General features: G+C 41.5%; 1 protein-coding gene across 1 annotated transcript in view; it reads right to left on the reverse strand.

The window, feature by feature from the left end:
- SORCS3 (sortilin related VPS10 domain containing receptor 3) overlaps positions 1-19417 on the reverse strand; it is a 575638-nt gene that overhangs the window by 131199 nt on the left and 425022 nt on the right. The window contains exon 7 of the mRNA XM_081823577.1: positions 12286-12404. Coding sequence (XP_081679703.1) covers positions 12286-12404 — 119 coding nt within the window. The remainder of the gene's footprint in view (positions 1-12285; positions 12405-19417) is intronic.

Below are 19417 nucleotides of genomic sequence, written 5' to 3' on the forward strand. Positions count from 1 at the left end.
GAGAGCAGAGAAAGGGAACCTACAAAAAGCTCTGAGAACAGCCCATATTTAAAAGGTGGGCAGAGGAAGAGGCCCCGGTGTAGGAGAGGAAGAAGAAGATGCCAGAGAGGAAGGAGGAGAAGCTGAGGCACACACTGTGAAAGGAGCAAAGCTGGGTGTGCTCAGGGAAGCACAGCAGGCAAGAGACCCCAGGGCTGCAGACGGGACAACTAAGTGAATGATGGAGAGGTGTTGTCTGGATAGAATTCAAAGACATCGTTGATGAACTTGGCAGAAGTAATTTCAATGGAGTGGACAAGGCAGAAGTCAGCCTCAAGTGGTTTAAAGAGAAGGAAATGAGAAAATGGGATAATAAATATGGACAGCTCTTAAGAAATCTGGTTGTGAACGAAAGATGGAATATTTATAGAGAGGAACATGGGGTTCAAAGAAAGTTTTGTTTTCTTTTTTAATTTAAGGAGAGTAGATATTTTGAATATTTCAGTACTGATGGGAAGTCTGAAATAAGAATGAATACACTAAAGAGATAGGGGAAGAAGGATAATAGGTAAAGCCAGGTCCCTGAGAAGTTAGAGGGGATGGGATTGGGTGTTTGGATTAAGAAATTTTATATGGGCATGAAGATGATTCTTTCTACTTTTCTTGGATAGTTCAATCTATTCACAATACTGGATACTCAGTAGGGGTTCAATAAATTTGAGAGTCTCTTAGTTTCCTTGAGTTGGGTTCCCTCTGCCTGGAAATGTAGAGCCCGAGACAATGGCTGTTACACAGGTAATTTTATTTTGTTTTGTTTTGTTTTCGGTGGGGGGCTATTTTGTTTGTGGTTGAGAAATGATCCTAGGGAACAGAAGTGGCAGAACTAGAAAGTAGGAAACAAGGAGGGAGGAAAAGCAGTTAAAATCCCAAGGAGTGTTACTGAACTGGTTATTACTATGAGTAACTGGGGTTCCATCCCTCTGGGGACCCTATGAAGACCCACAGAGAATGAGGCTCCATATTGCCCTCCTGACAGGAAGAGAGGAGTATTTATCCACTGGCTCCCGACTCCCGGTCTAATTGGCCCACAGGATTCTGCCACCTTTGTACTGCAAGGTTTGTATCTCCACCAGGATGGCTAAGGGGTCTCTCGCGAGCATCCCATTTGGGGGAGAAATCAGCCCAGAACAAAAAGCAAGAGGCTCCCAGTGCAGCGGAGGCAAGGTGACACTAGGTCACCTCTGCACACGGCTAGCTGCTGAGCAAACATGAGCCAGAAGGGCATGAGGCAGCACCTCTTCAACACCAAGATCAACTAAACATCGTAACTTCCCCATCAGTTCACTAATTTGTGTTTATTCATGGAAGTATTTCAAATACCAGCAGTAACTTTTACATCAAGCCGCCGAAATCACTGTCTGTATAGACACATCCCAGCAACATGCTATTTAAAGAACTTCCATTAGTGCCGGCTGTTGAAAACACCTCACTTAAGATTCTGAAAGTGCTTCACGAATATTCACCTGAAGATGTCTTTACTGAATTTCTTTTGAAGACTGTCTCTGGAACTCTTCCATTTTCCTTTAAACTCCTGTGTTGTAAATGTGTCCCTAATGATGAAATTGCTATTTATTTAACATTCAAATCTCTCCCATTAAGGCCAAAATAACATCATTTAAAATATTGCTAAACAGTTTTTCTTTGAATAATTACACTCTATTAATTTCTGCCTCAGGGCTTTTTTTTTCTGTCAGAAAGGGAACTATTCGGGATACAGAAGCCATGCCAGAGAGGCTTTGCTACCTCCCACACTGGTGCCTAAACCAGGAACCTAAACCATCAATACCCAGGGGAGTTGGGGACCAACATGCTACAAGAAGGTACAAGAGTCTTGAAAGAGAATTAAATCCCAGCATATCTACAGTCACATATCTATCATGAGAAGTTGGTTTCTTTGATAGCTAGCACTATGGAAGGTATGTGGGAAGATTTTATCATGCACATATGTCAATACATGAGCTGAATCCATGAATAATTACAAAATGAATTTGGGGGAAAGATTTAGAAATCTTTTCCATGACCGGCTTATAAAAACTCTTATTTTTTTTAAAGGTTTTTATTTATTTACTTATTTGACGGAGAGGGAGCACAAGTAGGGGGTACAGCAGAGGGAGAGGGAGAGGGAGAAGCAGGCTCTCTGCTGAGCAGGGAGCCAGAGGCAGGACTCGATCCCAGGACCCTGGGATCATGACCTGACCCGAAGGCAGATGCTTAACCAACTGAGCCACCCAGGTGCCCCTAAAAACTCTTAAAAGAGAATGTGCATACACAAAAGTAGGGAGGCTGATTTTTGCATGTGGATTAATCTCTTGATTCTAGCATTTGATAGGGCTCTATAGCTTTCAGAGCATTTCAAAGCCATTAGTATCTCCCTTGATCCTCACAAAAACCTTTCAATTTAGGAAGGGCAAGGGGCATCCTTCCATTCTACGGAGATGAGAAAATTAGTGTTCTCAAAGTCCAAGTGAGCAGCCCCATGTTCCCCAGCTGGTAGGTGGCAGAACCCTGACTATAACCCCGAGTTCAGGGTCCTCTGCCCCACATCAGACCACCAGCTACTTGAACCATAAACTGCCTGAGAGCAGGGACAACGTCTTCTATTCCAGCCCTGTCATGCTCAATTGCACCTGGCATACTTCTAGGACCTCAAGAAATATCTGTTAACTAGCTACTAGTACTTACTAGTTGCTAATACTTCTACAACACCTTTCAACTCTGAACAACAGCAACTTGTATCCAAATTACTGACTGGCTCCACTTACTGGAATTATGCCAGGACCCCTCTTCTGTATCCCATTGCTCCGCCCACAAGATTCCTTGCTACAGAGGGGACTTTTTTGCCTACATCGACACAACATTACCAGGAGTTGAAAGTTGGATCTATACACTGATACTGGTCTAGCTGTGGATGTTGAGAAGGATTTGGCAGAGTGGGGATGGCCTTCCCTTTGAATTTTCTGCTTTCTCTATGCCTCTGGAGTATTTTGTTCATATCTTAATTATGGATCTGTGTTTGTCTCTTGTGTTTTAGATATCTATATCAGACCTTTTTTTTTTTTTTTAATACAATTGCACTCACAATGAAACTCTGTTCAGTGAGTGAATGAATCTTTATTACATTGAAGGCCACCTCATGTGCCATGAAGAGGGATGAGGCCAGGCTCCATGTAGTTCAGTGAAGACACACAATTCTCTTAAGATGGCTTATTAAGGCTCTGTTCTTATTTCTTCATCACACTCCCTAACAGCCAGGGCATGAATCCTATCACTGAAGGGATTGTAAAGTTACCACTGCTGAACCACCTACTCTCCAGGATAATCACTAGAAAAGCTACTCCATAAGGAGAAAAGGCAGGATTTCCAACCTTCTTGGCTCAGAACATAGAAACCAACTTATCTGTATCCCGCCCCCCGGCCCCTACAGAGGAAAGCCGATTTCTCTTTTATCCATGTGGAACGGAGACATTTCAGGCAGACACTTTCCCATTAAAACAAGGGCTCTTCTGGGAAGGATTAGCTCCTTTTGATTTCACTATGAAACCCCAGGCCTGGGGCACCCTGCACAGAAAAGGCATTGACAGATTAACAAATTTCACAGTGTTCTGTACGTCTTCAGCTCAGCTGAAAGCAGGAGACCAAACACTAGGTCCCCTCAAGCAAAACCATCAAGATGACTACCTTTACCTCTTTGTCAACAGAACAATAAAAGGTGAGGCAGAACCTTGGGGTCTCTCCTAAATTGTAGGAGCCATGTGAGTAGTATGTGGACCCTTCAACCACATACAAGATACAGAATCAAAACTCATCATGTTTAGAAAAAAGAAATAACTGGGCATGAGGAGCTTTCCTTTAGAAGGGCAAATTTTTTTGAGGGTGAATTTTTTTATGCAAAATGAATGTTATGGGAAGTTTATTATGAAGAGGTTACCTGGGTTTTTGGTTATTTAAACTTTACTCTCAAACACATATACATTTGTGTATGACTCACTCATGGGTAAATAAGTATGCCTTACACACATACGTATTATTTATTAATTTGCAGAGAAAGGAAATGGGACTGTGTGTCACCTGAATCCCTGGTGGTTCAGTTGTCCACACACAAAAACATCTGACCATTGACCCATGGAGCCAACGGTGCTACAGAAAGTCAGTGGTTTTCAAACATGTCTTAGCGGCAGATGGTTTTTGTTAAATGAAAAAGGTATTAAGAACCCTGACATGCAGAGCAAACAAAAGCTAAGTGACTCTATTCAAGTTGGGGTTAAGAGCGCCAGAGACCTTCCATTTTTCGGTAGCTCCTGAGACAAGTTCCCTAATAATCAATGTAAAAACTGCCAAAAAACACATTTGGCAAAAAAGGCTGGAAAGACTGAGGGGATCGACTGGCATCCTTTTCTATAAGATTTTTCCTCAGTTGTAGGTGTCTGATGGCACTAAAACAAAATAAGGGATATCAATACTCCACAAAACCAGAAAATTCAAGTGGATAAATCCCTTAAAATTATGAAAAACCAAAGCCACCAGAGCCCTTTATGCCCACCCAGCTATTATTCAGCTGCTCAGACTGTAGGCAAAGAAGAAAATCAAGTGGCTCTACAAGGTTCCCATTTAAAAGCCAAACCCTGGAGCCACTGCAAGCATCCTTCAGAAAACACACAGTCCTCAGCGACCAGCTCTGCCTTAGCGGAGCTCCCTGGAGATGTCACCCACGAGGGGCAGGCTGGACCTGAGCCTTGACACATGACAGCTTCTTCTCTTGAGATCATTCTTTAGTAAATTGCTGGCAGGGGAGGGAAATACCAGCTACCCAGATGCCCTGATACCTTCCTTGCACAGATATAAATCTGTGGGTCTAAACCCTGGAGGAGAAGCTACTATTGGTCTGAGGATTTTCTACCTTCACAAAAGCCTTCTGAGGCAGCTTTATTTCAATGAACAGAATGAGGAATCCCTGCCTTTTCCTTGCTTCTGAGATAGATATTAATCGTTGCAGTACAAATCTGACCTTCTCCATAAAGCCTTTCCTGATCCCCATTTCAATTTTCAAAACTTAGACCCTCCAAAAAAGATTAAAAATTCACACTGATTTCAGAAATTTCTCTGAGATGGCTTCCAATGATTTAAAAAAAAGCAATAAACAACAACAAAAAATAAATAGGTAAAAGAAAGCAGCCACGTGATCACAAATGGCCAATAGGAGAAAGGAAGAATAATACCACACAGCTAGCTGCAGGGAAGCTGCTATAATGGACAAAAAATTAGTTCTGAGCTTCTTAGCACTGTAAAGAGAGAAACACGAAGTTACCCAGATTTCATGAAAGGAAATAGAAAAGGTTCACCTCACCTGGACAACCTTCTACTTGATTTTCCTGCCACTTCACTCCCTCCCACAACTACACCTGTCCCTGGATAAAGGTCCCAGTACGTTATGTTCTCTCACTTTTTTAACTTTATGTCTGCCTCCCTTCTGCCTGGAATGCTCTTTCTCCTTCACCTACCTAACTGGTACTCCTAGTCTCCCTTGTCGGGAAGCTTGTACTAACCCTCCTCCCAAAGCTATTCTTGCTTACTCCAAGAGCAACATCTGCTTTGCACTAATACAGCTCTCATCACGCCACATTATAATTGTTTAGCTGTCTGTGTTCCCCACTGGGCTGATTGTATTTTAATATATTTAAATGAATGAATATAAAAACGGTACTGAATAGCATAATGGATAATTGTCGGACAGCAGTTTTATAAAAATGCAGAGACATTCTACATATGGTCATTTCTTATGCGGTGAACAACTGCCAATTACCCTAAGTTGTCTTATATTGTTAGTTGGAGAAACAAGATTCCCTTGCTTTAAAAAGATAACTAACTGCATTCCCTGAGAAAAAGGATGGTGTCTTATCTTCTCAGTTCAGTTCAGTTCAACAAACATTTATTGAGTACCAGTCATTATGCTAAGTGCAGGAGAAACAATAATAGATAAGACATAGTCCTGTTCCTCTTAAAGTTTACAGACCTGGCTGGGGAGACATAATACCTATGGGTAAGTAGTCAGCAAAGAAGCTTCGTGCAACCCCTATTGAGGATGTCAGGGAAGACTTTCTACAGATAGCAATGCCTAAATTGAATCTAAGGATGAGTTTATCTAGTAAAGGGACATTCCAAGCAGGTTTTTCATGTAAGAAAGGCATGTTAGGCAACAAATGACATCGTGTGTGTATGGACACTGAACAGGTTTAGTGTTTATGGAAGGTTAAAATATAACAAGAGAGGTATACAGGGAGCCACAGTGGCTAAGGAATTCCCATGAGGGTGATGGAGTATGCAGGACCCAGATCATGAAGGACCTTGTAGGCAATGTTAAGGAAATTAGATTTTAACCTATAGGTGATGAGCAGCCGCTGAAGGCAGGGACATTGATTTTTGTTTTAAATAAATTACTTTGGAAGTAGTGCTGCAAATGGATTGGGGGTGGGGGTTGCAGGTCTAGGAACAAGAAAATCAGTTAGCAAGCTATTGCGACATTTCAGAAAATATATGATAAAGGTTTATAAATGGTTTTAAATAGCCAAGTAATAATGGTGCTTCCTTTTTCCTCTCATAAATCACCTTGGAGCAACAAGAAAAACAAGAAATAAAAGTACAAACTCTATACTCAATGAAAATATAACCCTGAAACACAATATATATGGAAAGGAAGCCAAATTCAGTGAAGAACAAACAGGTTACAGACAGGCACCAGGGCAAAAATGCCTACAGCTATAAACCTCGGATCAAGCCACAGAAATAGCATTCTCTAAAGATGACATTTCCCAAGGAGCAAAACTAACAATCTATTATTTGGACTGGAGGGCTATCTGCACAAGGAAGGTATCAGGGCATCTGGGTAGGTGGTATTTCCCTCCAATCTATTATTTGGCCAAGGGACTGTGGCCCAGGAATTGGCAGTGGGTCTATTCTGGGAACTGAGCAGTTTCAAGAAGCTGGAGAGGTGTGGCTGGATAAAGAAGCCACCAGGCAGTTTTACCTTATGCGAAGAACCCATTCACAGACAAACTATCTGAGTTATATGGAACCTCACTGAGAAACAAAGAAGATTCTTGTTATGCTGAAACAGAGCTCTGGTCTATCACCAAGAGGAACCTCCTCAAACAGTCTGTCCAGGAAGAGCTCATGTCATGAAAAAAACAAATAATAATTAAAAACATAAAGATAAAAGAAAACAGCACAGGAATTATAAAATAATACAGCAAAATAAGAGGGGGAAAGGAACAGAAAAATAAAAACTGCTCCCATGAAGCAAATGAAAATTGTGACCACACTGCTATGATTAAGAATAATCTGTATGATGAGGAGATCACCTCTGTATGAGAAGAATTCAAAGTAGAAATACAAGAGCTAAGGGTAGATATGTTGAGACAACAAAAAGTCATAAAATATAAGCTGGCAAAGTTCAGGAAAGAAGTTCAACAATAATAGCAAAAAATGTAAAAAGGAGCCTGGACACTGCTAACTACTCGTTCATGAACAATGTGGGTAAGACTTTTTTTTTTTTTTTTTAATATCACTTTGCTCAGGGAGTCAAAACTGATTAGAAGGGAAGAAATGATGACTCCCCTTTGCTTTTCCTGCCTATTGTACACATCCTAAGTGTCCTGGAGGATGAGAACCAAAATAATGAAACTGAAATACAATACATATTTCAAAATATAAATCAGAAACTTTTGAGAAATTAGAAAGGAAGCGGAAATTGAACCAACTGAATGAGACTTACATTTCAGGAAAAAGAACTGACACAGTATGACCAACTGCAAAACATCTACTAACAAAGTAAACAGTATTCAAATATATATTTTTAAAAGGACTTTTAGGTATCAAGGGCAAAAAAAAAATAGGACACCTAAAAGGGAAAATATCAGGCTGGCCTGACACAGTAAGATTCAATAAATTAATAGAGCAAAGGTCTCATGGAAAGCAAATGACACACATTTTATAGCCTAGAGGGAGAGACAAACATATTTTCAACATTCAAGAACTCACCTTTCTTGAAAACTTTACTAAAGGACAAACTGAAGACAACCAAGAAACAAATAGGAAACCTGTACGTAAAGGGCCTAGATTTACCTGTAAAACTAAAATCAAAATAAATGCAGGAATAATGGTTCACAGAAGAATGTGAATGCTCTGAACGATTTAATTAACAAAACTGGAGTTGGATACAGGTCATAAACACAGGCTATTTTTTTCTACCTTTGTTCAGCCATGCTTCATAAAATATTTAAGTCTAACAGAATTATATTTTAAGATAGAAAAGCAAATAAAGAGATAATACAACCATCCAAAACCAGGGGACGAATTTAAGAGAGAGGGGAGGAAAGAGAAATGTGTGGAAATCCATAAATTGTATCATTGTGCACAAGAGGAAATCAATAGATATAATCCAAAAATAGAAGATTCTCTGTTAAATTCATCAAGTTAAGTAGCTAGAACAAATATTCAAAATTATCAAAGAAATACAGCATCAGGAAAGCAAGGAAATCACCATATAATGAGTTTTTTTAAAAAAGCAATTTTAACTAAAGACTAGGCATACACTGTCAGAACTAAGCCAGGCTATCATACTGATCAATGCCGAAGGCCAATCTCACCTATGAGAAGGAAAGAACTCATTAGCTACTGCTGGCCGAATGACACACATCTGTACCTGTTGTAGGCACAGTTGTTCATGTGTAACCCACTGCCATGCTTTTACTGTGTTTTAAACTTAGCCAAATTATAGTTGCAAATAATAGCATTTCATCTGTGTTTATTTGGTGGTTGATGAAATTCCATGTTTTTCTCAAGAGTATTGGCCTTTTGCATTATTTGGAGCATTGTTATTCCATGCTTCCCATCTCTCTCATGGTTACAAAAAACAATCTTAAAACAGCCTTCAGGGTCCTGTGGGATCTAGTACCCTAGGTCTATCCTGTGGCTATCTCTAAACTCTGTGACAAGGTCTCGTTTACTCCTTCCTTCTCATCACCCTAATATTAGAGTGCCCTGTGCCCTAGTCTTTGCACTGTTTCTCTTTTCTGTCTGTACTTACTCCCTTGGTGACTTCAATTTTGCAATTCAAAAATAACATCAATATGCTGACGTCCTTCCAACCTATATCCTCAGCCCTGGCCTCCCCACCACCTCTGCTCCAAAAGTCAGTCTCAAATCTCTACCTGTTCACCCCACATCCTCATATGGGGCTCAAGAAAGTACAAGGCCCAACACACCTGGCTTTATGTCCCCCTCTGACTGCTGACTTCTGCCACCCACTCCTGGTTCGCCACTCACCGAATGAGGCCTTTTCAGGTCATCCTAAATAAAACAACACCTACAGGTACCTAACATTCACATTCCTCAGGAATTTTCAGCCAGAGCATTATCATTGCCTGATATATTTTGTAAAAAGATAAACAGATGATAGCACAAGATAGATAGAAAGATAGAGAGCAACATTTAAATAGCATTGTTTTGGCACTTTACAGATGTAATTAACAAATAGAATCTGCCCAGCAACCCATGAAGTGAGTACTGTAGTTACCCTCTTTTTATAGATGAGTCAAATGAAGCACAGCTCAAGGTCACCCAGCTAAAGTGTAGCCTGCAGAGGTCAGAATAAATGTTGGCCATCGGATTTCAAACTTTAGGATCTCAATCACTACTTTTTTTTTTTTTAAGATTTTATTTATTTATTTGACAGAGAGAGACATAGTGAGAGCAGGAACACAAGCAGGGGGAGTGGGAGAGGGAGAAGCAGGCTTCCCGCGGAGCAGGGAGCCCGATGTGGGACTCGATCCCAAGACCCTGGGATCATGACCTGAGCCGAAGGCAGACGCTTAACGACTGAGCCACCCAGGCGCCCTCAATCACTACTCTTTACAGTCTTTCACATCTACTTATGTGTATATATATACACATATATATGGATATATATGTATATATATACATGTTTTTCCTGCCTCCCACTAGAATATAAACACCACTTGAGCAGGAACTTTATTATGTTCATTGTCTTATCCCCAGCTCTTAGAACAAGGGCCTGAAATGTAGCAGGAAATCAATAAAACTTTATTGATTAATGGGAACTCATATCTCTTTGAAACAAAATAAAAATGGATGCTTATGAAAGAAAAAACTTCTACTGGCTTCCAGTCTAATAATAATAAAAGATATCTCAGAATAGTTAGAAAAAAAAACCTGGATGTCTGCCGGCAGAGTTACAGAAAACTTTATGCAATAAAAGGAAAAATGAATTTTAAAAAATCTGAACATTTTAAATTCTAAGTCATGTTTCCCAGAAACGATTCTGCCATGTTCATCATTATGTGCAGTATTAGCATTAAGGAAAGGGCAATCAGATTGGTAAATTCACAAATCATCTCTGTGCTTCTATCTTGAAAGCAATTAAATAGAGATAAAGAAATAATAAAGCCTCAAACTGGGACCATGCAATGGGAATGGAATGAAAGGAAACATCTGAGAAATAACTAAGGGTGATAAGAGCAGGAGCTTGGATTCCCTGAATTTGGGGACATAGACAAACCTGTAGTTTTCTACCTCGAGCGCCACCAGTGTGTCAGGTTCAAGGGGGACACGTTGATTTTATTTTAGCTGTGCAACATCCAAGTTGAGACACCAGGATGACTATTAGACATAAAGATCTGCAGTATAGGGCAGAGGTTACAACTCCCTGACTTGAGAGTCATCAGGACATGGAGGCGGCACTTAAGACCACAGGATCTCCCAGACAGCAAGTACCAGGTGCAGAGAGAAGAAGGCCAAGGGCCAAAGCTAGAGAAAACCAAGAGTTATGCCTAATACTGTTTATTTTGCATTGTAGGTGTTCAATACATACTCATGATTAAGGAAATAATAGCGCCAATGACCTGCCAAGATGTAGGAAAAAAAATTCTGAAGATTTTGGCTTTTACTCAAACTAAGAAACAGGGATTTTCTTGAGCCACAAAGACCTCTCTTTCCATCCCTTTTTCAAGCTGGTTTTTGAATGGTTGGCTACTTTTCCTGTATTTTACAAGGCCTCAAAAGTCTACACAACTAATTTTTTAAAAGAAGCAGCTCCTCCGTCTACAATTTATCAATACAACAAGTAGTCAGTGAGCATCCTGCATTTGCAAAGGCTTCTTGTTAGGGCCAAGGATGAGGAGTAATTCTCCCTATCCTCAGAGGGTATAAAATGCAATTTAGAAAGAAGACAAATCCACTAAGATTTAAGTAACAATTCCTAGTGGCCCATGTGCTAGAGGACTGGCAGATAAGAAGAGCTGCAAGGGTTCAGAGGAAGAGAGGCATCCCCAGCTAAAGGGAAGTGGGGCTGAGCTGGACTAAGAGACCAGGAGTAGGGCAGAGAAAGTCATTCAGGTGCTTAGGTCTGACCAAACTCCAGAAGATTCCAAAGATCAAGGTTCCTATAGAAAACAGTTTGCAAAGGAATGGACAGCATAAGGGTGGGAAGGCAGAGTGGGGGAAATCAAAGCTGCTGTCAAAGGTCAAGTTTGATTTCACACACACACACACAGTAAGTCACTTGGTGGAACATCACCTTTTACCTTTTGTTTTTCCTCATTTTCGCTCTTTGCATTTCCTTCCAGGGAAACTCAACACCTAACACAAGGCTTCCCTTGCCTGTCTATAAATGTGAATCACACCTAGCTTTCTCTGTGAGTCAGAGTTCTTGGGAGTGTAGGATTTTGGACTCGGGACATATCAGGGAGTAGTCAGAACTGGAAAGGGAGGGCAAAATTCAGTGAGTTCTAGATTGTTCTAGAAAGAAAATCCTAGAGATGCTTCAGTTCTTAGAGATTCTCATTCCCAAGTTAGACAGGTCACTTTGGACAGAGATGGAATGGAGCTTTGATAAACTACTTAAAGTCAGATCCCATGGGAGATGTGGCTCTAAGTAACCTCCAAACCCTAGACCACATCCTAGTCATTTCCAGACCCATTTTGGTATAATAAAACAGCAATCCAACTGAGGATTCAGTGGGCCACTGAAGACCTCTGTACATGATACTGACCCATAACACCTTTCTCTTTCACCAGAAGTCTTGGATCCCCCCAGAGAACGGGTCGCCAGAGCAGCAAAGGAGGGACCGCACCCCAGCTCCACATCTTCATAACCGCACGAAAGCCACCCTCATTTTCCTGACATCACCTGAGCATCCCCTCTCTACCACTGACTGCATTTTCTGGACTCACCTGAATGAAGATATATTCATCCTGAACAACCAGGGAACTGATGTCAATGGAGCGGGCAAAAGGCCCACTGCGAGTGGTCTCGGCACATTCCTGGATCCTGCAGGTGAGGTAGTGAGCATCTGAAAAGGGAGAGCAGCACTTAGACACAAGGGCAAATATGGTGACAAAGCTCTCAACAGTACCCAAGGCTCTACCTCTTGGGAAATCAATGATGCAGTTTAAAACAACAAGATTTCACTCACTTTCACAAGAGTTGTAATAATTTTAAAAATGGCAATATCTAGATGAGGCATGGGAGTGGGGAAAGAGTAAATCTTACATCCTACTGGCAAAAGGGTAAACTGGTGTAGCTTTTTGGAAGAACAAACTGGAAATATCTATCAGAATTTCAAATGCGCATACCTCAAACCAGCAATTTTAATGCAAGCAATGTCTTCTAGAGAAATACTCATATATTTTCCCAAAGAGTCAAGAGCAAGGATGCTCACTGTGGCATTGTTCACAGCAGTGAAAAATCAGAAAGAGACTAAATGTCCCTGAACATTTCAATAAACCAAGGTGCACATATTACAGAGGGCTAGCTGCAATTAAAAGAATTAAATAGAGAAACATTCACATGCTGATTTCTCTAAGGTCCCTGTTCCTTTCCAAATAACCTTTGACAAAATATTTGCCAATATGATAGCATGACACAATTCAGGTCCCCAAAAGCTTTGTCTTTATAAATGTATAGGTTTGTGCCACAGTGCATAGAAAAAAGGTTTTTTTTAAGATTTTACTTACTTATTTACTTACTTACTTATTTATCTATCTATTTATTTGAAAGTAGAGAGAGCAGGGGAAAGGCAGAGGGAGAGGGAGAGAATCTCAAGCTGACTCCACACTGAGCACGGAGCCCAACTCGGGGCTCAATCCCACAACCCCAAGATCATGATCTGAGCTAAAATCAAGAGTCAGACGCCTAACCGACTGAGCCACCCAGGTGCCCCTGTGCATAGAAAAAAGTTTTAAAGGAACCCATAAAAAATTAGCTATGATTACTTGTGGAGGAAAAGAATGGACTCGAAGAGGTAGTGTTGAAGTGGGACCTTTGCTTTTTATATTATATACATCTTTATTATTTTTATAATTAGAATGTATTCACCTATTACTTATATAAAATCTATAAAACTTGTATGATTACTTGTCAGATCTTCTGAAGATCTCAGCAGGTGAACAGCCCCCCTCAAGCAACCCAGGAACATGATGGCAGAAGCTGTAGCTGAATGGGAAAAATTTTTGACTATAAAATGCATTCTCATTCTGATCACAGGGTCATCCAAGAAAGACAATCCACTCAGTTATTTGCTCCTTAAGGAAAAACTACAGGTAAGTCTCTGTGAAGAAACCTGTATGTACATTGGCTTTTAAAATGGTTTTTACTGGGGCACGTGGGTGGCTCAGTCGGTTAAGCGTCTGCCTTTGGCTCAGGTCATGATCCCGGGGTCCTGGAATCAAGCCCCGCATCGGGCTCTCTGCTCATCGGGGAGTCTGCTTCTCTCTCTCCCTGCCCCCCACCCCCGTTCTCTCTCATGATCTCTCTCTCTCTCTCAAATAAAAATCTTTTAAAAATTAATAAAATAAAATAAAATGGTTTTAATTGAACAGTATTTAAAAATAGTGAAAAGTTAGGAATCATTTTAGTATAAAAAGCAGAGAAGTCTCTGTTATCACCTAAAACCACGTTCATCACTATATGCATCTCATGCGATTGTTCCTTGGAATGTGTGCCCAGGTGTGCACAGGTATCATGTGCAGCTCGCAGGCAGCAGAGATAAAGGCAAAAGCCTTAACTAAGCAAAAATTTATAACAATTGAGTTTAAACCATGAGTACTTTAAATTATCCCCTTTTATCTTTAATTAATTAATTTACTGGTGGCTTCACCGAGCCCTTCTTGTACACACACAATGTACCGGGGACTGCTCAGGTACTAGGAATAGAGCAGGGAGCAAGACAAGTGTACCTGCTGACTAGGAGGGGGCTGATCACATTATTTGTAGCCAGCTATTCCACACATTTATTTATACACATGAGACTAATTTAACAAAGAAACACATTTGGGTAAGAAATGAATTCATTATGGGCTATATTCCAACTTCCTGAGTGTCCAGAGCTGAACACAGTCTATTTTTGTTGGTATTCTTACTCGGAACACGTCAAACATCCACTTCCTTCTCTCCGTTAGCGGTCGCTCGCATCATCTGCCCACAAGCGCAAGCCTCTTCCCTTTTCTTTCCTCCATGTGCCATATAATCCAGGTGGTTCCTAGCCCTGATAATTCTGCCCCTGAAGTGCTTCCAGAGTCTCTCCCCTTCTCTCCACAAGCCCTGCTGATTGCCTGGGGCGAGGCCTTCTCACCCGTGTGGCCTGTTGCATCTATCTCACGACTAGCCTACACACGCGTGATGGACTGGACACTGCATGGGCCCGAGGCAAGGAACAGAGTCATTTCTAAAACCCAAACCTGAGCTCATCTCTCCTGGCTTTCAAACAGCTCTGAGGGCCCTGGGACAAAGCCCAAATGTCTTTCTATAGAACGGAAGGCTTTTTACAAGAAGCCTAATAAAATCAAATGCCTAAGGAGCCAGACAAATCCTGTGTAGGAGTAAAATGAGCTGGATGAATATGACAAATGGCAGCTGGTGCACAGCCTCGGTGTCAGGGATCACCTAGGAGTGCTGGGGACTGCAGCAAAATGGCCAACACTGGACTCTTCAAGGAGAAGCTGCTCCTCAGTGTCCATTGATCGTTGACATGCAGGAGTAAGACGTTCTGTGTTTTATAAATCTAACTGTCCCTATTCTTTTAAGGTGAAGTTGCCTGATTTTTTAAAAAATGGACAGCTAGGGGCGCCTGGGTGGCTCAGTTGGTTAAGTGTCTGACTCTTGATTTTGGCTCAGGTCATGATCTCAGGGTTGTGGGATCGAACCCCACATCGTGCTCAGTGCGGAGTTGGCTTGTCCCTTTCCCTCTGCTCCTCCCTGGGTCATGTGCGTGCACTCTCTCTCTCTCAAACAAATAAATAACATCTTAAAAAAATGGACAGCTATTTTAAATTTAAAACAGGGTGCAGGCCAAACACTGTATAGCCAAACAAAACAAGCCTACATCCAAATACCCCCTAGGAGCTGCTCATTCCCTATCTCTACTCTGTAATTTGGTTCCTACCTACCTCTCCAGAGAAGAGACAGACCCTCGTCCCCCTCTTCCCTGACCCATTAGCAAGACCAGATTGTTTGCCATTCTGTAAGTACAGCCTGCCCGTGCCTTCCTCTTTGTCTCTGTTCGCAGAGAGAGACAGGAGTGGCCTAGCTCTCCACTTCTGGCCGAGAGGGCGAGGGAAGGCAAGGAGCCCAGGCTGGGCCGGGCAGCCCATGCCCTGCCCACCAGGAATACTCTTGGACCCACAAAGCCTTAGCAATTTTCTCCTAGAATAAGGCACTAAAACCCAGCGAAAAGCTGTAGTAAACACATAGGAAGAAACCACAAGTGTTGACATGACAACCTGCTTCCTTCTTGCCAGCCAGGGTCTCAGAAAGCTCCTTACACTGCGAATCAAAGGTACACACAGGAGGACATCTGCTTGTACTCCCCCCGCCAAGGCTCATTTTCCCCTATTTACTATTCACTCTCAAATTTGGACACTTTGAAAAAAAAAAAAAAAAGAACCAAGAGTACTCAAGGCCACCCCAAACAAAATCAAAACCTACCTAAACCTTGGCCCACAGCAGGTGAGCTATTGTGCCAAACTCATCCTACTTCTTGGCTCTCCCCCTGCTTGCTGCTGCCCAGCATGGAACGAAAGGTCCAATTTAACAGGAAAGCAACTCTAAAATGAATTTTTCAAATCCACTTTAAAATTCAGGGGCCTTGCAGTCTTTAGCTGGACTCATACATTAGAAGTCTCAATGTTTTTATTTTTCAAAACACAGAGACATGATAGTAAGTGCTATGGTGTCCAATGTCTGGTGAGAACCTAGAACGGGGGGAATGGGGAGAATAAATTACCAGGTAGGCCTGGCCACCAGATGGAAGTGACTGAGGGTGACAAGGGACTCTGGGTGTCAAAGGTGAGCAGGGGACACCAAGAACCTCACATTTGTGAAAGTTCTCAAATTCGGGCTTTGGACATTATCCTAAAATGAGGCCGGATACAGTCATGGAGATTCAAAGATGAAACTGAAAGATATTTGTCATTTAACTTGAATCCCAAACTAGGCTTCCAACACCTGTGGCCTTTTCATTTGCTTTTAATAATAACTCCAGATGCCTGAAGGTCAGATCTCTTGAGCGTAGCATGGTGTTTGAGAGCGAGGCCTCTGAAGCTAGAATGGGCTGAGTTCAAATCCTGAACCTGCTACTTGCTGATCACCCTTGACTAAGTAGCACGGCTCTTCATCTGTGAGATGCCCATAAGTCAGCATTTGCCTCCAAGGACTGTCGTCAGGATTAGATGAGATCATGTATGAAAATGCTTACCACATTGTTGGATCCATTTTAAAAGATAAATAAACATTATCTCTTTGTTATGAAAATAGGAGGAAATTTAACACTCAGCCTCTCTCATATCTTCAAATAATAACAGGTAATGTTCTGTTTGACTGTGGAGAATCAAAAGGCCGTATTACAGGTTCTCTTAGTAGTCATATTCCAAAATTACATCACTGTTTAATTTCTTGAAGTACTTTGGGTGTGCAGACAAGAAAAAGACAAAAACAAAAACATGTCTGAGCTCGAATAACCAAGAAGGACTTAAAGGAGGAGGCAGCCTTTGTGTTCAGCTAAGATGGAGAAGTGAATTCCTGGAAAGGGAGTAAAAACTATACATGGTCTTTTAGGTAGGCAAAGCTCATGGAAAGCACTATATAATCACATGTTAATGGATTAACTTTGATTAATCCATATCCTTGAACTTGTATTTTCTATCCTTTCCTTTGAAATGTTCTCAAATGAAAAATTAGGAAGACCAGATTGAATGAAGAACTCATTTGGATAACTCTGTAAGAAAATTAGAGAGTGATTTCCCCAGCGGTTGAGAGTCAATCATTACCCTGATGATTAAAGTATTTCTAAATGTCAAATGTCTTCCTAGTGTATTTCGAAGACCCGGTGTAGTCACTGCTTCACTTAGAAAAGTTAAAAGTCAAAGGCTTTGTTCCCTGCATGTGAATAGAGGGATCTACTCAGTAACTTTAGAAATATCTGGCCCTGTTGGAATTAGCTCTAGCACTGGAAGACCCTTTAGGGAAGGTGCAAACATCTCCCTAGTGCATCCAGCCTTCACGCCTTCCCATGTAGCAGATGTTGGGCCAAAGGTCTCATATAGCAAGAAGGGGTGGTCTTAGACTGACTGATTCATTCCTTTTTGTAGTGGGTCAAGGTGTACATGAAGCTGCAAGTGTCAGGCACTCCCTGAAGTTCCAGGAAGTGGAGAACAAAAACCTAAACTTTTTTGTTATGTTGAATAATATTGTGACTTATGGTAATGGTTTGCCTTTGAGATTACTAAATATTCAAACTATCCTAGCCATCTTGCCTCTTGCCACCTCAGAGAAAGAAACTTCCCATGATTCACTCAACTTCCATCCCTTTGGGTAATATACATGTTGTCAAAATTTGAAAAAGTGCATTAAAATCGTGAACAAAAAGCGAATCAGCTCCTCAGGCCTTCTCTTAGAGAAATACCCAGGAGCTATTTATTTTGAATAATAACATTAATTCTCTGATGCAAATAAGTAAAAACAAGCAGATTCCAGGAAACTTTGAAAAGTTATTTAGCTTCCATAAGCCGCCTTTTCCTTGATTGAGGAGTGGGGCTAACCCGTGTGCGGGACATCCACACTGCTGCAAATGCCTGTAAGGCTCTTGAGACATGGTAAGTACCAAAAACAAAATCAACGAATCGAAAAAGGTAGCTTCCATTCCTGCCTGTTGTGGTTATGGTTTTAGAGTTTTTTTTTTTTTTAAGATTTTATTTATTTATTTGACAGAGAGAGACACAGTGAGAGAGGGAACACAAGCAGGGGGAGCGTGAGAGGGAGAAGCAGGCTTCCCGCTGAGCAGGGAGCCTGATGTGGGGCTCGATCCCAGGACACTGGGATCATGACCTGAGCTGAAGGCAGACACTTAACGACTGAGCCACCCAGGCACCCCCATGGTTCTAGAGTTTTTGTGAAACTTCTAATGGCCCAAAGGAGAACTCTAGTGTCGCCTGCTTTCTTAAGGCACAGGAGGCATCTGGCAGTTACAGATTATTTACAAATCACAGTGATCTTTTTTTTTTTTTTTTTTTAAGAAGAAAGGCCAGTTGTTTTTTTTTTTTAAAGATTTTATTTATTTATTTACTTGAGAGAGAGAAACAGCATGAGAGGGGGGAGGGTCAGAGGGAGAAGCAGACTCCCTGCCGAGCAGGGAGCCCAATGTGGGACTCGATCCCGGGACTCCAGGATCATGACCTGAGCCAAAGGCAGTCGCTTAACCAACTGAGCCACCCAGGCGCCCAAAATCACAGTGATCTTGAACACCTTAGGACTCTGGATACTGCATTCAGGACTCTTTCTACTCCGATTGCCAAATAAACTCACCCTGACTGAATATGGTGACTAGATGATGATCACAGCAATGATGACAATGATAATGATGACTAGATGATGATGATGACAATGGTGATGACAATGATGACTAGATGATGACAATGATGACGATAATGATGAGTGACGATAGTGATGATGATGACAGTGATGATGATGATGATGACAATGATGATCGAGATGATGCCAATGGTGACAATAAAGATGACGATGACAGTGATAATGATGACGATGATGACAGTGATGATGACGATGATGCTGACAATGAGAACAACAATGATGATGACAAAGAAAACCACAAGAGGGCGCCTGGGTGGCTCAGTTGGTTAAGCGACTGCCTTCGGCTCAGGTCATGATCCTGGAGTCCCGGGATCGAGTCCCGCATCGGGCTCCCTGCTCGGCGGGGAGTCTGCTTCTCCCTCTGACCCTCCTCCCTCTCATGCTCTCTGTCTCTCATTCTCTCTCTCGCAAATAAATAAAATCTTAAAAAAAAAAAAAAAA

This window comes from Leptonychotes weddellii, chromosome 6 (assembly GCF_054177405.1).
Source record: "Leptonychotes weddellii isolate Sample4059 chromosome 6, ASM5417740v2, whole genome shotgun sequence".
NCBI classification, from domain to species: domain Eukaryota; kingdom Metazoa; phylum Chordata; class Mammalia; order Carnivora; family Phocidae; genus Leptonychotes; species Leptonychotes weddellii.